The following is an 18,100-nucleotide window of genomic DNA, read 5'->3' on the forward strand; positions in this document are numbered from 1 at the left end:
GCTTTACTGCACAACATGGAGGCACCAGCGTGATCACTTGCATTTTTCAACTTAAAATACTCTATTTGTTCACACTCACAATAACAATAAAACATTGTGCTTTTGTAAAATAAAGATGGATGCACTTTCTGCCATCTCGGTCTCCCTGAACTGCAGCGTGTCACATAAATTAATCGAAACTCAGCGTATAGGCTACTTTCCTCACAGACAATGGGATATCAAGCGTATAGCGTTAGTTCTGGCAGGTCACGTTAATCAAACTCGCATCAGCTGACACAGCTGATTCACATTGACCTATAGGAATACGACGCCTATCACCACATTTGTATATATATGGCACATTCAGCATTATCAGTAGCTTTATCGCATTGCTCAGGAGCTAATTACCCTTCTCCGTCCCCAGCTCCTCCTTCATCCAGTCAGGACTTGACCTTCTGATTTTTCTTTTGATCAAACTCATTTCTTCAATTATGTTACATTAATTATTGTCATTAAGAAAATTAATGATATTGCAGTATTTGGTTCTGTTCCGTTTACCCTAAAGGGAGTTCTCGCTGCTCTCCCTGATCTTATCCATGCTAGGCTGCATGGATGGGCAGAGAGTTTTTGACCAGAACAGAACCATACTGCCAATCCAAACTGTATACTAACTGCCAGTCATCTTTGACAATAGTGATCCTGACAGAAATATATCTATAGAAAGCTTGAAATATCTACTTTTAAACAAACCAATTTGAATGGAAAAAACAAATACTCTGATTACGTAATCCATATAAAATGTGCATTTCTCTCTTCATCTTTGCAGCTGACACTGACTCAGATAACACTAGTTTATTAATAAACAATTAGAATGTTATGTTATAAAAAATAAACGTATATAAACTTGCTATTTTTCCCCGACATTCATAATCATTACTTATATATATATATATATATATATATATATAAGTAAATATGTATAAGTAATTTTAATTTAATTTAATTTAATTATTATTTTGAAAAGTGTATATCTAGAGCGGAAAACAAAATCATTTAATTTTACCTCAGATTTTGCATGTGGCACTCGCAATGGATTCAGAGAAATGTCCACTCATTATGAGCAAGGTGATCTCATGATTTGAAAGCCTACACAAAATGTTTCCATCTTCTTCCATGTTATTTGAAACTAGTATAACAATTAAGCTTGCTTAAAGGCTTGTTATACTACCGGTTATGAGGGACAATACAGTATGAAATTTTATATTGGATTAAAGGAGAAACATTATGCCTTCATCCTTGACCAGGCGGAAAACCGTGACCAAAACTACAGGTAAAATAAAATATTACCCAGACTTCAATAAATCCATGTTCGCAGTGGCTATTGTAGATTGTATTTATACTTGAAACATCCACTAACCCAGCTCCGGAGAGAGGTCTGGTTTGAAAGCCTCCACTGCATGGCCTTTGTGCACATGACTGCCATCTCTATGCTGGACCACTGGGCCACGGGTGAAACGAGGCTGAAAACGGCGCTGCCCCTGGATGGGCACATTTCTGAAGGACAAACGGCTTTCCTGGCTAAGGTTGAAATACAGGAAGAGAAGTACCGACCAGGTCACGGAGGTGAAGAGGCAACCATAGCAAAAGTAGCGCAGTGTGACGCTGCCCATGGTAACGCTAGCCTCCTCGGTTGGCCATTATCAGGCCCCTGAAAGACAAACATTAGTAGTTAAGAATTCAGTAAGGGTTAAAGATATGAAATCCTGTTTGAACATTAGATGGTTTGGACAGATGTGGTGTCAAAATGTCCTGTGCTGTACACTGTGCAGCTAACTGGCAGGACTGATTTAGCCATGTTATTTACACTACCGTAAAAAGATTGGGGTCAATAAGATTTTTTTTTTTTTAATGTTTTTGAAAGAATGCTCACCAAGGCTGCATTTTTTTTTTTAATCAACAATAAAGTAATATTGTAAAAAAAAAAAAATATTTCTACAAAAAAATATTAATTTAAATATCAACTTAACATTAAAATGCAAGTAAAACTTAAAATGTAAGTTCCAGTGTTATTATCAGAGTTGAAAGCAGGGTTTTGTCAGGATTCTTTGTTGATTATAAAGTTTGACAGAACAGCACTTATTTAAAAAACAGAAATCTTTTGAAACACTATAAATGTCTTCACATTTGATCAATATAATGTGTCCTTGATGAATTGTTTGAATGAAAAGTATGAAATGGAGAGAAAAAAAAACCCTTTTGACCCCAAACTGTAATGTATATGTGAGAGTAATGTTGAAACATGCAGTAATGCGAACAAGCCGCCGGACATTTCCTACATTTTCCAAGCCAGACATTTCCTAAAACTGGTGTGTGGTGGGCATTTTGGCGCACTATGGCAGCTGTCGCATCATCCAGGTGGATGCAGCACATTAGTGGTGATTGAGGAGATTCCCCCATCCATGTAAAGCGTTTTGAATGCCAAGAAAAGTGCTATATATTGTTAATATTAGTATTATTAGTATTATTATAAACATCAAGTAAAGCTTAAGCTATAAGCCATTTTGCAATGACTTTAAGTCTTTAGTCTTTAGACATGTTTTAGACTCAGTTTTGCCGTCTTGAGTCTTTGTAATTGAAGCTGTTTTTTGCAGTAATGGAAGATTCATCATTGATTTATAAATAATCTGGTTATGAACATTTGGTTTTCAACTACCATGGTTAAAGGTGCAATATATAAGAATTTTGCAGGAAAATATCCAAAAACCACTAGGCCAGTGTTATATATTTTGTTCACTTGAGTACTTACAACATCCCAAATGTTTCCAACTATTTGTAAATCGTAAGAAAACTGCCATTTTAACCAAGGCTCCGGGACGTATGAGTCGCCGCCTGTCAATTGCGTCATACCCGCGTTACCCTCGGTTTCCAGTTTTATTTTGTAGAAACCATGGAAACACCAAAGATGCTTTAATATTTACATGTTTTAATAGACAAGGGAACAACTGTTTTGATATATTTATAGACAGAAATCTAATTGTTGTTATATAGCTCAACATATTAAGTCATTGTTTAAATTTAATTTTCTGGATTTTTTTTGCGAGAACCATGCTTCACCATGCCTCAGAGAAAAACACTATTTTGTGAAGTAGCTAACATAGCATAATCAGATGCAGCTTTATTTTTAGTAACAGAAATCCAGAATTTTCTCCATTATACAATACGTTTTAAAATGAATTGCATGCCATTTATCAACACAAGCCATCCAGCATTTAATATATTCTAAAATCGATCTATCTTACAGTGTGTCTCACAGCAGCCACCGAGCGAACGCACAGAGTAACGTTATAGCATAATTTTCAACACACTTAATTGTATCAAATATGATAAACAGAGCTGTGTTACCTCATACTCATGACCGGAAGCGGCGCCGGCGACTGCGGCATAATAAAAGTTCCGCTGCTCATGAGGCGTGTGTTGCTCAATCGCTCCAGCGGCCTCGTTCAGCTCCCACAACACTCGGTCCTGCTCTGCTTCATACTACAGTAATGTTAATAATCGCATCCATGAACATGATTTCTTCCCGAGTCCTATCCCGATTATTTCCACCGGCTGTGATGTGAAGACCACATGTCCCAAGATTCCGCGTTCAAACTTGGCGTCATCAAACTACGCCTTTGTTTTGAATAGGCCTCTAGCGACCTCTAGCAGACAGAAAATATTACATATTGCACCTTTAAGTAAAATGAGAAAGTAATGAAATGAGATTAAGTAACTTTCTTTTGTAAAACAAAACATTTAATTCACTGCCTAGATTATCCGATATTACCTCATGGTTATTTAATATAGTTATTTAAAATCATTTTTAGAGATCCCACTAGCAAGCAACACAAATCAGAATCCCAGAATAGTAACACTGATATCCTTAGTAACTAAGAAAAAAAAGAAGAAGAAAAAAAGCTGAGATAATGCTAATGAAAACTCAAAACTGTTATATGGCATACATAAGCCTGCATGGAAAACAGGGTACTAACCTTGGTATTTCAAAAGAATTTAGTCAATCATTAACATGCACTTTGTACAACATTTTAAAACGTAATATGGACAAAACATCTGAATAAAAATAAATCAATTTATAGTTTTGTTTAGTCTCATTGTATTGCATCACAGGAAAGCAATGACACGTCATTCTTTAAACCCATCCAGCAGCCAAAGTAACATGAGAACCCATCCAAAATGTAAAACCAGTTGATGCAATCATATGGAATTACAGCAGGTCTCTTGTGAATGTTTAATTCATGTTTGAGTCCTGAAGGCCAATGCACTATATTAAATAATAATCTTGCTGTGTCATACACCTGTCAATAAAAGGGCTGCAGTATTTTTCTTTAGCTAGTTTAATTTAGGCTAACTAATGATCAGAGTGATTTGCTGGCCAGGCCAATTAATCAGACAATATCTAGCCATTTTCAGAATTATCTGAAAAAAAGTGCAGTTGACCAAATAAGATTACCATAGAGCCCTGAAAGTTGAAGATGACCCTTATGTCAGTTCCAAATCTAATTGTATAATGCACTTGTTTTCCTATTCACAATTAAAGTTAATATTTGTGTAAAATAAAGTGTAATATTTGACAACCAGATGCAGTTTAATAATCTTCCCAAAAGAGGACTAAGTCAGGACTGAAAACTAATCAGCAACAGCTCGGAGGTGATTAATAAAGCTCCAGTAAAGGACTATTTTAGGTAATTTAGCTGGTGTATATACTAAAGACATGTAACGTCAGTTTATATTCAAGAAAACACATCAAGTCAGTTCTGTAAGCAGTTATGACAGAGAAATGAAATGAAAGAATTTACCCACAAGCTTATCTTTAAACATCACACACGCAAGAGTGAATAGTTTTTGAGGCTTTGACTCAAAAAAAAAAGTGAGCTACCTATAAAGACAACATATCTCTGTAAGAAATTACCTTTAATTATCACACAACATGCGAGATTGTGTCGAGTTCTCTAAATAGCACCTATAATGCCCCAAAATACTGCGGATTCGGAACACACCAAAATGCCTGCGGATTTGTACAGCTCCTCTGACGCCCAAACATGCTGTCTGTGTAGGCAGCTCACTGGGTTTTCAGACACAGGCATTATGAGCTACGAGCTAACTCGCTAGCTGCACCGAATAAACAATTAAAATTTCTGTATTGCAACCTGGCACTCATCTAAACCTATCTAAAACGTTTAATGTTTTGGTAATAATGTCAGTGAGGTGCAGTGACTCACTCGCTGATGAAGTGGTCTTTCACAGATCCATTCCTCTCCTGCGATGAGCGATACTGTTACTCGCTGGTCATGAGATACACAGCGCAGCTGCGCCTGACTGAGTCTGTTGCCTCCTGCTGGCCGAGATTTAATATGGCACCACCTGCACAACGTAGACTGCTCTCTCCACATTGACGGTATGCTGCATAAGATAGATTTGAGTTTCAATATTAAGTCCTGGAGCTTAAATTAATAATATGATAATACAAAAATACAAATTTATTATAAAAGGAGGATAAGTATTTATATATATATATATATATATATATATATATATATATATATATATATATATATATATATATATATATATATATATATATATATATATTATGCATTTATTCACAATGTCCTTGAATAAATGTAAATGAACAGTTGTAAAAAAAGAACATTAAATTAAATTAACTAGCAATATAACAAAGCAAAACTTGCATCATACTTTCTTTTAAGGGTTGGGGGGGGGGGGTGTTCACAAAATATAAGCATAATTTCTGTGTTTACCACATTATTACTATGATTGCAATAGAATACTCTGATTGAAATACATGGATTATACATTTTTGCAGATGCTTTTATCCATAGCGACTTACCGTGCGTTCACACCGCCGCCGGCGAGAGCGTCAACATTCGCCTTGGCTGCCCTGCCAACAACGCTGTACTGTTTGTTCAAACGGCGGGAGGGTCAAAGTAAATGACAAGTTGTGGCAACCAATCGGAATCCTCTGAAGCGAGGACCTGTAAATTCCGACTGGTTGCCGCCGAACTGCGTCATAGCTCATTACCATAAAGTTGACCTGACTTCAACTCTCCTCGACGCTCTTACCGTTCAAGAGCCGCTCTTGCCAGAGCTTGCCGCCGGCTCTCATGAGCTGCGTTTCCACTGCCGGGCCAAAGGCGGGCATACTAGTGCGTGCCAGGGCCGGTCGCGTTTCCACTGTCACTTCCGGGGCTTGATCGTGCCTCTTTGGTGCTTCCTCGGTGCCAAAGGCACGGGTTTTTCAGCCCGCTGAAAACCTTGTTCCAAAACGGGCCAGCTGGGGCTTGAGGCGCGGTTAGAGGTGAAAGGTGGAGCTAATCGTAGTCAGGTGATGGTCTACACGCTGAAATGGGTTGGGTTGTGTGACGTTTGATCAATGGAGGTGTGTTTAAGGGCGGTTTTTAGATCAGCGCTGCGGAGCTAACAGACTGACAGTGGAAACGCAACTTGATTTTGGCCTCTGTGGCTAAGGTCTTTGGCCATAGGCCCAGCCCGGCATGCTGTTAGCCCTGGCTCGCACTGGCTCGACAGTGGAAAGGCGGCTATTGAAAAGGAATGACTTCCTGTCACTTTGATGCTCTCTCCGCTGGCGGTGTGAAGTGAGGAATACAGCAAATCATCGTGAATAGGAAATAGAAACAAGAAGCGCTCACAATACAAGTTTCAGACATTGCTTAGATAAGCATAAACTAGAATAATAGAGGAAGTGAAAGCTTTTTTTCTTTTCTTTTCTTTTTTTTTAAGTTGAGGTTAAGTGCTCATGAAAGAGATGAGTTTTCAGCTGTTCTTTTTTAATATTACCAGGAATTCTGCATTCCAGATGAAGGCGGGGAGATCATTCCACCAGCAAGGAACAGTGAATGAAAATGTTCTGGAGAGTGAACTTGTGCCTCTCTGTGATGGTGCCATGAGCTTTCTCTCATTTAGTGATCACAGGTTTCTGGTAGTGATGTAGATTTGTAAGAGTGAGTGGAAGCAGGAGGGTTAGTTAGGAAGGTTAGTTGGTCATTACAAAGATTTCTGGCCGACCTTGATGCGATAATTGATTACGTACCTAGCTGGATGGTGAAATCATGCTGTGGAGTCGGACTGGCAAGAGCCAGAGAAGTCAAGAAGCCCAGTCTTTGCAGGTTAAGCTGCAGGTGATGTTCTTTCATCCATTCCAAGATGGCCGCCAGACAGCTTGAGATTCGTGCAGCTACTGTGGGATCATCTGGATGGAATGAAAGGAAGAGCTGCATGTCATCAGCAAAGCAATGGTATGAGATGAATAATAGAGGATTATTATTCAGGATGTGCCTGTATGATGGAACCCAGTTATATAGTGTATATGGAGAAGAGGAGGAGTCCAAGCACTGAACCCTGAGGAACCCCCATGATCAGTTTGATGTAGTTTGGATACCTCCCCTGTCCAGGCACCCCTGAAAGACCTACCTTGGAATCAGCCTTCACAATCCGCAAGGATTCAGTGACCGACAGTATTGATTGATGCTCTTGAGCTGGGCTGGTTATTCTGTGAGATGAAAGATGATACCTGATTGAAAATAACCCATTCAAGTGTTTTTGCTATGAATGGTAGGAGAGAGCCAGGTCTGGAATTGTCTACAAGTGATGTGTTTAATGTGGGTTTTTTAAGCAGAGACCAAGATCGAATGAGGCAAGAAGAGAGAGTAAGTCTAAAGCATAAGGCTTGTTAATTGTGGTAAAAAATAATGTTATGATCATAAATCCTGGACAGAGCACCAAGATGAACTTCATCATCTACCCTGGTCAGTGTCATGGTGTGGCTGTAATGAGCGCTCGACGATGGAGTAGCAAACAAAATATTTGTGGTTACTCATGTAACCCTGGTTCCCGGGAACGCACATTGTGTCAATTTTGCTGACGTTTCTGGGAAAACTCATGTTTTTTCCAAATCCTGAAGCCTGATTAGTTCACGTCTGTGCAACTGCACAGACAAATGGTAATTCAATCAGCCAGAAGGTTTGACTGCCTATATAATCATGGAGAAATGCCATCTAGTCAGAATCTTTCAACTGACGAGTGGCTAGCATGACTCACTGTGCAGCATAGTAGCATGACAAGCTACTCAATGCTTGTTCTTGTTATCTCAGGGAACCAGGGTTACGTGAGTAACCATAATCGTTCCCTTTCGTTACGGTTCACTTGCATTGCGCCAGTTTTGCTGACTCTTATGGGGACCTAATCCAATAGCACCATTCTACAAACACAGAATGGAAGCCACTCTGCAATCCGACAGCTTGGGGGCCCCTTGATCAGCTGTATAAAGAGAGGATCAGAATGCGGTTGGAGCCTACTACATAGCACATAAGTATTTCAGACTGACAACACCCATGCTTGAAGAACAGGGATGTCCGGGTTGTAAAATGTGATGAAAGGGGATGGTGAGGACCAGTTGGCCACCGCACAGATATCTGTGATAGAGACTCCACTGGACCACGCCCAAGAGGAAGCCATACCTCATACCTGCTTAGGATCACAAAAAGCCACAATCCATCTGGAAAGTCTTCGCTTCTAAACCGGAAGAGTGCATGGAGGATTCAACCTTCTAGCCCCTTAGAGAATCTATGGTGGTATATGAAGGCAACCACCATTCTGTTGTCTGAGCGGACCAGGACATGATGAGATCTGAGTTCCATCTGGAACTCCTTGAAGGCCAGAATTACCGCCATCATGTCTAGATGGTTGATGTGCCACTTCATCAAAGGTGTCACCCAGGAGCCAAAGGCTATTCTGCCATCACACAGTGTGCCTCAGACTTGGATGTGTCTATCAGGACCACTTTCCTCCTGGAAACAGAGCCCAGCATTATCCCGTTCCGATAAGAGTGGGATGATTGCCAAGGGACCAAGGCTCTGACACAGCCATGGGTCACCCTGTTGGCCCGTGCACCACACATGAGGTGGGACAAGGCCTTTTAACCAAAGCTGGAGTGGTTACATATTGAGCAGGCCCTAGGAAACTACTAGGAAAGCTGCTGCTATTAGGCCCAGTAGCTTTTGAAACCTCTTAAGGGGGAAAAAAGGCAGCACCTTGAATGAGGCCACCATGCTCGTGATTTTCAGGGCACGCTCTAGTGAGAGCCAAGCTTGCATTTTAGCTGAGTTGAAGACTGCGCCCAGGAACGAAAGTGACTCTAAACTCCAGGTTCTCCAGATGACTGAGGAGCAGGGATCTGTGGGCACATAGCTTTAGCTAGTTTTAACTGGGCTAAAAGCAGCCAATCGTCAAGGTAGTTGAGCATGCAGATTCCCGTATGTCTCAGAGGGGAAAGAGCCATGTCTACGCACTTTGTACAAGTAGGTGGAGCTAGAGAGTGTCCAAATGGAAGGACTGTATATTGGTATGCCACCCCCTCGAATTTCAAGAACGGTCAGTGATGGGGGGCTATCTGGATATGAAAGTAAGTGTCTTTCAGATCCACTGATATAAACCAAAACCCTGGGACAAAGTTGCGCAAGGATTTATTTCAAAGTTAACATTCTGAACGGCCATGTCATGAGGGCACGATTCAGACTTCTCAGATTGAGAATGGGCCTGAGGCCACCATCTTTCTTGGGGATGAGGAAGTAGCAGCTGTAAAAGCCTGACTCGCTGTGTTTCCAGATCGTCTCCAGTGCCCTTAACTGAAGAGATGGCTGGAAGACGGGTACATTTTGAGAGTGATACGGCCTCGGCAGGACCTAACCCTTTTCTCCTCCATCCTGAGGCATCAGGACTACTTCTCTGAGGCAGTTGGGTCAACTGGGCTGTCTTACAGCAACTGGGGGCAGTGAAGGAGCTGGCTCTGCCTGTCAGCATCCTTAATCTCGGTGAGATTGAGCCATAAATGGAGCTCCAGCACCACTAGGCTGGCCGTAGCCTATGGCTTGAGCAGTGACTTTGGTTGCATGCAGGGCCAAGTCCGTGGTGCTGCGCAGCTCTTTGAACATCACAGGGTCAGGTCCAGACTCGTTGAGCAGACTTGTCATGGAGATGCTTGGCCTGATAAACTTAAAGCATTGCCATTGTATGTAGCGTTGGGGCGGCTTCAGAGAAAGCAGCCAGCAAGCACAGTAAGGTGAAACTCTTATCTGTGAGAGCATCTGTCTTTGATGAACATGGCTTGGCTTGGGCACGGCCCCAGCAAGCGACACGCTCAGAGGCGCAGCATTTTAAAACAGGGGAGAAGTGTCATTCTCAGCTGCTGAGCTGTCAGTGCTGTTCTCTGCTGCAGTGTTGTCAGTGCAGTACTTGCTCTTGCAGTGCGAGCAGCACTGGGGAATCCCCTTCCTGCAGGGAGAGTGAGACACGTGGGATATGGACCAGTGTGAGCTTACTTAATCCTGTCTGCTCAGTCCTGTTGTTTCTTTGTCTCATCTGAGAGAAAGAGAATGGTGGAGAGTAGAGAGGCTTCTGTGTTGCTCTCGGAGTAAGCAAAATGATCATCACTCTAAAGGAGCAACAAAACTGATGCAATGCGAGTGAATCGTATTAAAAAGGGAAATAACTAACAACCATAGAAACAAACCAGTGGTGGGAAAATGAGAAGAAAGGAAACAGGAACTAGAATAAAACCAAAACAGAACATACATGTGACAGTCAGCTTAATCACCTGACTTTACCTCAATATTATTGAACTACTGTGGGCAGTTATGGAGAGAAGAGAAGCAGATTCCCTCCTTCAACATCTCTGGAGCAACTGGCAGATGTTCTGATAAACTTGATATATTCTAATAAGATAAGAAGCTGTATTAAAGGCAAAATCTGGTAACACTCCTTAAAAAAGAAATATTGCATATTTCCCAGGTGTTTACATTATTTTGTCGAACCCCTGTAACAGGCTGAAATTAAATGCCTGAATGAAAAATTGAAACACCATGTTCTCTCAGAACTTTCAGTAGGCTATTAAAACTGGATTAGATTAAAAAAATAAATAATAACATAGCCATATACATGATGGAAAAAGTGTAAAAGCAAGATTCATTTTTAAAGCATGCTTTCTTTGGCTAACAATATGTTTAATATTAAATAAGGTAAAGGAGAAGCAATGCACTACCCTGACTATCCAGCAGTGAGCGCCAGATGAATGGCAAATTGTAACTTAATGGTAGTTTTAATGGTAGTGGGTGAAAATTACAATCAAATAGGGTCACATGTTTCATGTGTTTGGGCAATAGAAGCATAGATTTCTAAAAAAAATAGATAAAAATCATGAGCTCTGAGATTTACCTGCCAAATTTTTACCAGCAGAATTTTCTGCAGGGACTGCCAACTTCTATTAACTCTTAAACTATTTAAACACTTTGTTATACCTTAATTTTAATTGAGCAATCTTACTTTAAATCTGTTGTTTTCAGTTATACCATTGTTCAACAGAGAATGTGTCTTTCATTTATTCAAAGAATTTAGGTAAAGTTTTGTGCATTTGTTTTAAATCAAAGTTTGTGATGTTCTGCTTCATCTGATATGGTTGATAAGTAACAATTCTTTATTAAGCTTTTAAAAAATGCTTTGATTAAATAAATAGGAAAAATACAGGTGCAGGTGGTTGCTATTGATTTCTATTCTTAGATCAGGCAAATTATGAAGTGGCAAACTTTATAAAGACTTGAGATGAGAACAGCTTTTGTGCCTATATATATATATATATATATATATATATATATATATATATATATATATATATATATATATATATATATATATATATATATATATATATTTTTTTTTTTAGTCATTTGAAAATTTAACATATGTCCTTTGTTGTCAACTGATCATTTGCATCTACTTCGGGTATTTGTATATATTGAAGTCTGAATTCAAAGTGTAAGAATTTCTTCTTTGAAAGAAAACAGTTAAAAGCTAAATTGGAACAGTATTGAAAATATTTACTTATTTGTAGACAGATATAATCTGCAGACTTTTGTGCAGTTTCTGTGCTGATTTTGAAGGAACATCTGTGGAATGGATTTAATCATGGTAAATGTGCTAAACAGAGCTGAGTACTATTATACACCCTTACTGACAACCAAATGCATAATCTGATCAGACAATATATGTAATGAATACATAGATGCTTAATTTCTGCTGAAATCACTTTCTGTGGAGTTTGGCATGCAGATTAAGCATGTACCTGCTTATTTAGTATAACTCACCTGATTTGTTTTAGTAGTGTTGGGTATTTCTGCTACATGTAAAACTTGCTAAAAAAATTGCACAGTAGCAGAATGCAGTGTAGGGAATTTCACAATTAAGTAGTAGGAAAGTGTTCATAGAGCAAAGTTTTCATTTTTCCATCCATGCTTGCCTCTCTTCCACCATCTGCACGAACAGGAAGCTGGACACAAACATGGAGGAAATCTGGAGCCACTAGAGTTGTAAAGCCTGGTGCATTCATTAAGTTATTCATTGTCTTATGAGGCGTTTCTATCTATACCTTCCATGGCCACAGGTCAAGAAACAAGAGAACTTTCTGTTATTTTTAATGCTAAATTAATTAAAACTATTAATTATTAATTAAATTAGATCCATATATGCTATCTGATTTTATAACAAATATAATAAATATGCCACTCTTACAACACCAAATGACCCTAAATGGTTAGTTTACCCAAAAATGTAAATTCTGTCATTTACTCACCCTCATTTCGTTCAAACCAATAAGACTTTCATTCAAATAAAGATATTTTCAATAAAATATGATTTCTGTCCCTCCACTGACAGTCCACACAACTATCACTTCTATGCTTCAAAAAGTTCATCAAGAGATTGTAAAACTAACCATATGAATCGAGTGTTTTTTATTCAAATTTTCTGAAGAGACACGATCGCTTTATATGAAGAACAGATTGAATTTAGGCTTTTCTAAATTCATCAACGCACACATCAGATTTGGTAAATCGTGTGCAAAAACCAATGAGGTTTGTTCTTGCGCATCAAGAAGGTTGAGCTTCTGTTTATGTTCGCTGATCAATGATTTTATGTACATAAAAGCCTAAATTCAATATGTTCGTCATATAAAGTGACCGAGTCTAGGAGAGCCAGGAACCTTGGAGTGGTGATGGATGATTGTTTAAGCTTCACAGATCATATCGCTACAATGGCCCGGTCCTGAAGATTTGCCCTGTACAACATTAGGAGGATTAGACCCTTCCTATCGGAGCATTCCACACAAATTTTTGTCCGAGCTCTTGTTCTATCCAGATTGGACTATTGTAATGCTCTCTTGGCAGGCCTTCCAGCATGCACTTTCAAGCCTCTACAACTGATCCAGAATGCTGCAGACGGGTCTTTAATGAACCGAAGAAAGCGCATGTCACACCTCTCTTCATCAGTTTGCATTGGCTGCATGCCAATCGCTGCTCGCATCCAATTCAAGGCTCTAATGTTTGCCTACAGAACAACCACTGGCTCTGCACCACTATACCTAAACTCACTACTTCAGACTTATGCGCCCTCTAGAAGCTTGCATTCTGCAAGTGAACGGCACCTTGTGGTGCCATCCCAAAGGGGCAAAAAATCACTCTCACGAACCTTCTCCTGGTCTGTTCCTGGCTGGTTGAATGACCTACCATGCTCTATCCGAGCAGCTGAGTCCTTAGCCATTTTCAAAAAACTATTTAAGACATATCTTTTTCATCAACACTTGACCCAGGAATATTAGCACTTACTTTTTATTCATATTTTATTTTTCTTTTTTTTTTTTCTATTCTCTTTCTCCATCTATTTACTGTTGTACTCATGTTGATTTGATTGCTTCTACTATGCTCGTTTGTAAGTCGCTTTGGAGAAAAGTGTCTGCTAAATGACTAAATTAGTCTCTTCAGAAAATGTGGACTTAACTGCTCGATATGAATTAGGTTTACTATCTCTTTATGAACTTTTTGAAGCAATAAGTGGTAGTTGTGTGGACAGTGGAGAGACAGAAATCTCAGATTTCATTTAAAACGAGGCAGTTGTGGCCTGGTGGTTAGAGAGTCAGACTTGTAACCCAAAGGTTCGAGTCTCAGTACCTGCAGGAAATGTAGGTGGGGGGAGTGAATGAACAGTGCTGTCTTGCACAACACTCTTTTACCCACAACAGAGGTGCCCTTGAGCAAGACACCCCAATTGCTCCCCAGGCACCACTGCAATAAGGGCTACCCAGTGCTGTGTGTGTATGTGTGCACTTCGATGGGTGAACCAACCGATGATCAAATGTGTTTTTGAAGAGAACAAAGAGTCTTAGATCTAAAATAAACACTGACATGAGTTTATTGTCCCCAGATTTTTAATTGTCGAATTTGGAGGAACAGGGTTTCACAATGAACAACAAACATCTTTGATTGTATAAGTCTTACTGAAATGTTCGTTCATGCACAAACACTCTTTTCTGCACGTAAAGGACTTACCACATCACCACAGTAAAACAATAAAACATTGCAACAAATAAATAGATAATTGAATCTTTTACATTTAATTTCCACATTGATATGATTCACTTTTGAGCAAGACAAAGCTGTCCATCAAACATTGACACCTTTTACTAGCTGCCTCGTGATATGTATATCCATTGCTGTTAATTCAGTGACAGGATGTTAACCTTTACTCTGTTAAATGTTGCTTTTTTATGTGGGATCAACTGAGAACTAGTTTGACTCAAGGTTGAGATATCCCTGAAACCATTTATTTCATCTGCCTCTTCAAAACAACACGAATACAGTAGAATGGTTTGTGGAGAGACACAACAGGTGCAGAATAACATCAGCATTGAAACCACAACATTCATTAATGTTTATCTATTGATCCATCATGCCATTTAACCATAAAGGCTAGGCTTACTGATGGTTTAAGATGTAAATACAGGTTTTCATGGTTGGCTGTGATATATCTAAACATGTAAAAGTCATAAAAATTTCTATAGTGAACATATGTTTTATTCCAGCTCTGCTCTACAATATATCATAATCTAGACGTGGCTCTTTCTCAGTGCAGTCTATAAAATGATTCAAAATAATTCATTAAGCTGTTCAATCTAGATTTCCAAACAGGACTTGATACAGTTTTTCAATTAGGTCACTGTGTGAGCATAAGACTTTTTACATGTAGGTTGATTTATATCTATCTATAATACATCCATTATAGTTGATACACTATTTTGAGGGACCGTTTACAGAAAGTTGGGCAAAAATTCTGGGAGAAAGGCTTACAGAACACCACATCTCACAAACACCTCGGAAAATGTGCATTTAGAGTTCAGGGGTCACATCTTACAAACACTTCACCAGACAGCACTGCTCCTGAAGAGGACAGGGTGAGACAGGATCCATGCAGAAGTGGGAATTGATGAAATTTGATAGAGTTAGCTCATTCATCAAATCGACCCTCCAGGATACTCTCGAAGGAAAACGGGACAAACTTGAAGCCCTGTCCTGTGTAGAATTTGTTCTGGAACTCCACCCTAAATGACAGGAAAGACAGGACAAAAGAAGACAATGTCAGAGCAGGACATTTAATGTAAAAAACACCTGTGGATTCCTGTTGACAGCATTGCACTTGCGTCTTTATTTATTTAAAGTTTGTTGTGGTTATTTCCTTAAAAGCAAAATCGTGCTGAAGTAAAAGAGGGAGAATCAGTGTTGGGCTTTAGGACCATATGAGGAATGTGTCAGTCGGTGGGGAGTCTGCTATACTGTGGCAGCTATCAGTGGCCAAAATGCCTCTCATGCCCTCTCATTCATATAATCACTGGCAGCACTAAAACACACATAGACATGCAAAGCATAAAAAGTCTCTTATGCTAATTTAGGCAGCATTTATTTATTTAAAAATAGAGTAAAAACAGTAATATTGTGAAATATTTTTCTAATTTAAAATAAGTTTTCTATTGCAATATACACCGATCAGGCATAACAATATGGCGATGTGAATAACACTGATTATAATCTCTTCATCACTGCAACTATTACTGGGTGGGACGTATTAGGCAGCAAGTGAACATTTTATGCTCAAAGTTGATGTGTTAGAAGCAGGAAAAATGGGCAAGCATAAGTGTAACACAGTTCGTATACACAGGAAGAAGGAGGCGGGAACCGGCAAACATTCAACAAAACTTTAATACCAAAATAAACAAATACAAAACGAAAGTAATGCCGGCAGACCCTCGCGGACGTCTGCCGGCCACACAAACATAATAAAACATAAAATAAAGTCCAGGCCTGGTCCTCTCTCGTCCTTCACGGTCGTCGCTCCTCCTTTTATGCTCCCGGAGCTCCTCCGTGAGAGACTCAAGGCCGGTGCGGCTCCCAGGTGAAGCTCATTAACACTCGCGCCACCGGCTTCACGCCGTTCCCTCACGGCTCTCGCCCGCCCTGGTCGCCACATACCCCCATCGCCCCTTGCAGGCCGGGGGGTACTCCCACGACTGCGCTTATTCCCCCCCTGGGGCCTGTCTCGGCGGCCGCAGCACCTGGGGGTAAGGACAGACGAGACGAGAGAAAGGAGACGGAAGCAAGGGGAGCGACAGGACGAGAGAGAGGAGAGAGGAAAAAGAGAAAAAAAGAATTCTGGGTCCGGCTCCCAGACACACTGCCGCTTGGTACTCAGCCTGCCGAGAGGCTCTTCCTCGTGGTGCAATGTGGTGGCACTGGACGCTCAGTGGACGGCCCGTTCCTCGACCGCCTCCTGGCAGCCGGCGATGGCCCCTCCGGTTGAGGGCAACTGGCAGCGAGTCGGCCACCCCCTACTCCTCCCCTTCATGGCGGACGGTAGCATGCTCCGGCCCACGGCGGACGGCAGCGCTCCTTCGCTCCCTCCTGAATGGCAGCCACCCCACCTTGTCCCAGGATCACGGCATCCGGGTCTCCGTCCCATCTTTCACAAGGCTCCAGTGCCACCGCCTCGGGCAGCCTTTCGCGGTCTTCACTCCCGCGCTGCCTGAACTCCGCAGCACCGCGATCCCCCTCAGCAACGAGGGCTCTCTGACAGCATGTCCCTCCTTCCTCCCAGGTTTCTGCACCAATGTAACACAGTTCGTATATACGGGAAGAAGGAGGCGGGAACCGGCAAACATTCAACAAAACTTTAATACCAAAATAAACAAATACAAAACGACGTCTGCCGGCCACACAAACATAATAAAACATAAAATAAAGTACAGGCCTGGTCCTCTCTCGTCCTTCACGGTCGTTGCTCCTCCTTTTAAGCTCCCGGAGCTCCTCCGTGAGAGACTCAAGGCCGGTGCGCCTCTCAAGTGAAGCTCATTAACACTCGCGCCCCCGGCCTCGCGCCATTCCCTCACGGCTCCCGCCCGCCCTGGTCGCCACAATAAGGATTTGAGAAAGTTTGACAAGGGCCATATTGTGATGGCTAGACAACTGGGTCAGAGCATCTCCAAAATTGCTGCTCTTGTGGGGTGTTCCCAGTCTGCAGTGGTCATGGCGACATGGAAGGCCAAGAGACTCATTGATGCACGTGGGGAGCGAAGGTTAGCCCATGTGGTCTGATCCAACAGACGAGCTACTGTAGCTCAAATTGCTTAAGAAGTTAATGCTGGTTCTGATAGAAAGGTGTCAGAATACACAGTGCATCACAGTTTGTTGCGTATGAGGCTGCATAGCCGCAGACCAGTCAGGGTGCCCATGCTGACCCCTGTCCACTGCCAAAAGCGTCAACAGTGGGCAAGTGAGCATCAGAACTGGACCAGAGAGCAATGGAAGAAGGTGGCCTGATCGGATGAATCACGTTTTCTTTTACATGTGCGTTGCTTACCTGGGGAACACATGGTACCAGGATGCACTATGGTAAGAAGGCAAGCCAGTGGAGGCAGTGTGATTCTTTGGGCAATGATCTGCTGGGAAATCTTGGGTCCTGCCATCTAGATGGTACTTTGACACGTACCACTTACCTAAGCATTGTTGCAGACCATGTACACCCTTTAATGGAAACGGTTTTCCCTGGTGGCTGTGGCCTCTTTCAGCTGCCACAAAACTAAAATGGTTCAGGAATGGTTTGAGGAGCACAACAATGAGTATGAGGTGTTGACTTGGCCTCCAAATTCCCCAGA

At 41.0% G+C, this 18,100-nt stretch overlaps 2 protein-coding genes across 4 annotated transcripts in view; both read right to left on the bottom strand.

The window, feature by feature from the left end:
- galnt11 (UDP-N-acetyl-alpha-D-galactosamine:polypeptide N-acetylgalactosaminyltransferase 11 (GalNAc-T11)) overlaps positions 1-5,331 on the bottom strand; it is a 32,258-nt gene extending 26,927 nt beyond the window's left edge. The window contains exons 1-3 of one of the 3 annotated variants that reach the window (XM_067377381.1): positions 5,259-5,273; positions 3,382-3,710; positions 1,397-1,687 (exon numbers count right to left, since the gene is read on the bottom strand). In XM_067377381.1, the coding sequence (XP_067233482.1) occupies positions 1,397-1,649 (253 nt within the window). In that variant the 5' untranslated portion in view covers positions 1,650-1,687; positions 3,382-3,710; positions 5,259-5,273. Of the gene's footprint in view, positions 1-1,396; positions 1,688-3,381; positions 3,711-5,258 lie in introns of all 3 variants that reach the window. The other 2 variants (XM_067377380.1, XM_067377382.1) reach the window with 2 other exon arrangements.
- A 9,025-nt stretch (positions 5,332-14,356) lies between these two features.
- Positions 14,357-18,100, bottom strand: part of atp6v0a1b (ATPase H+ transporting V0 subunit a1b) — a 32,932-nt gene continuing 29,188 nt past the window's right edge. The window contains exon 22 of the mRNA XM_067377237.1: positions 14,357-15,496. Coding sequence (XP_067233338.1) covers positions 15,403-15,496 — 94 coding nt within the window. The 3' untranslated portion in view covers positions 14,357-15,402. The remainder of the gene's footprint in view (positions 15,497-18,100) is intronic.

This window comes from Chanodichthys erythropterus, chromosome 23 (genome assembly GCF_024489055.1).
Source record: "Chanodichthys erythropterus isolate Z2021 chromosome 23, ASM2448905v1, whole genome shotgun sequence".
Taxonomy (NCBI): domain Eukaryota; kingdom Metazoa; phylum Chordata; class Actinopteri; order Cypriniformes; family Xenocyprididae; genus Chanodichthys; species Chanodichthys erythropterus.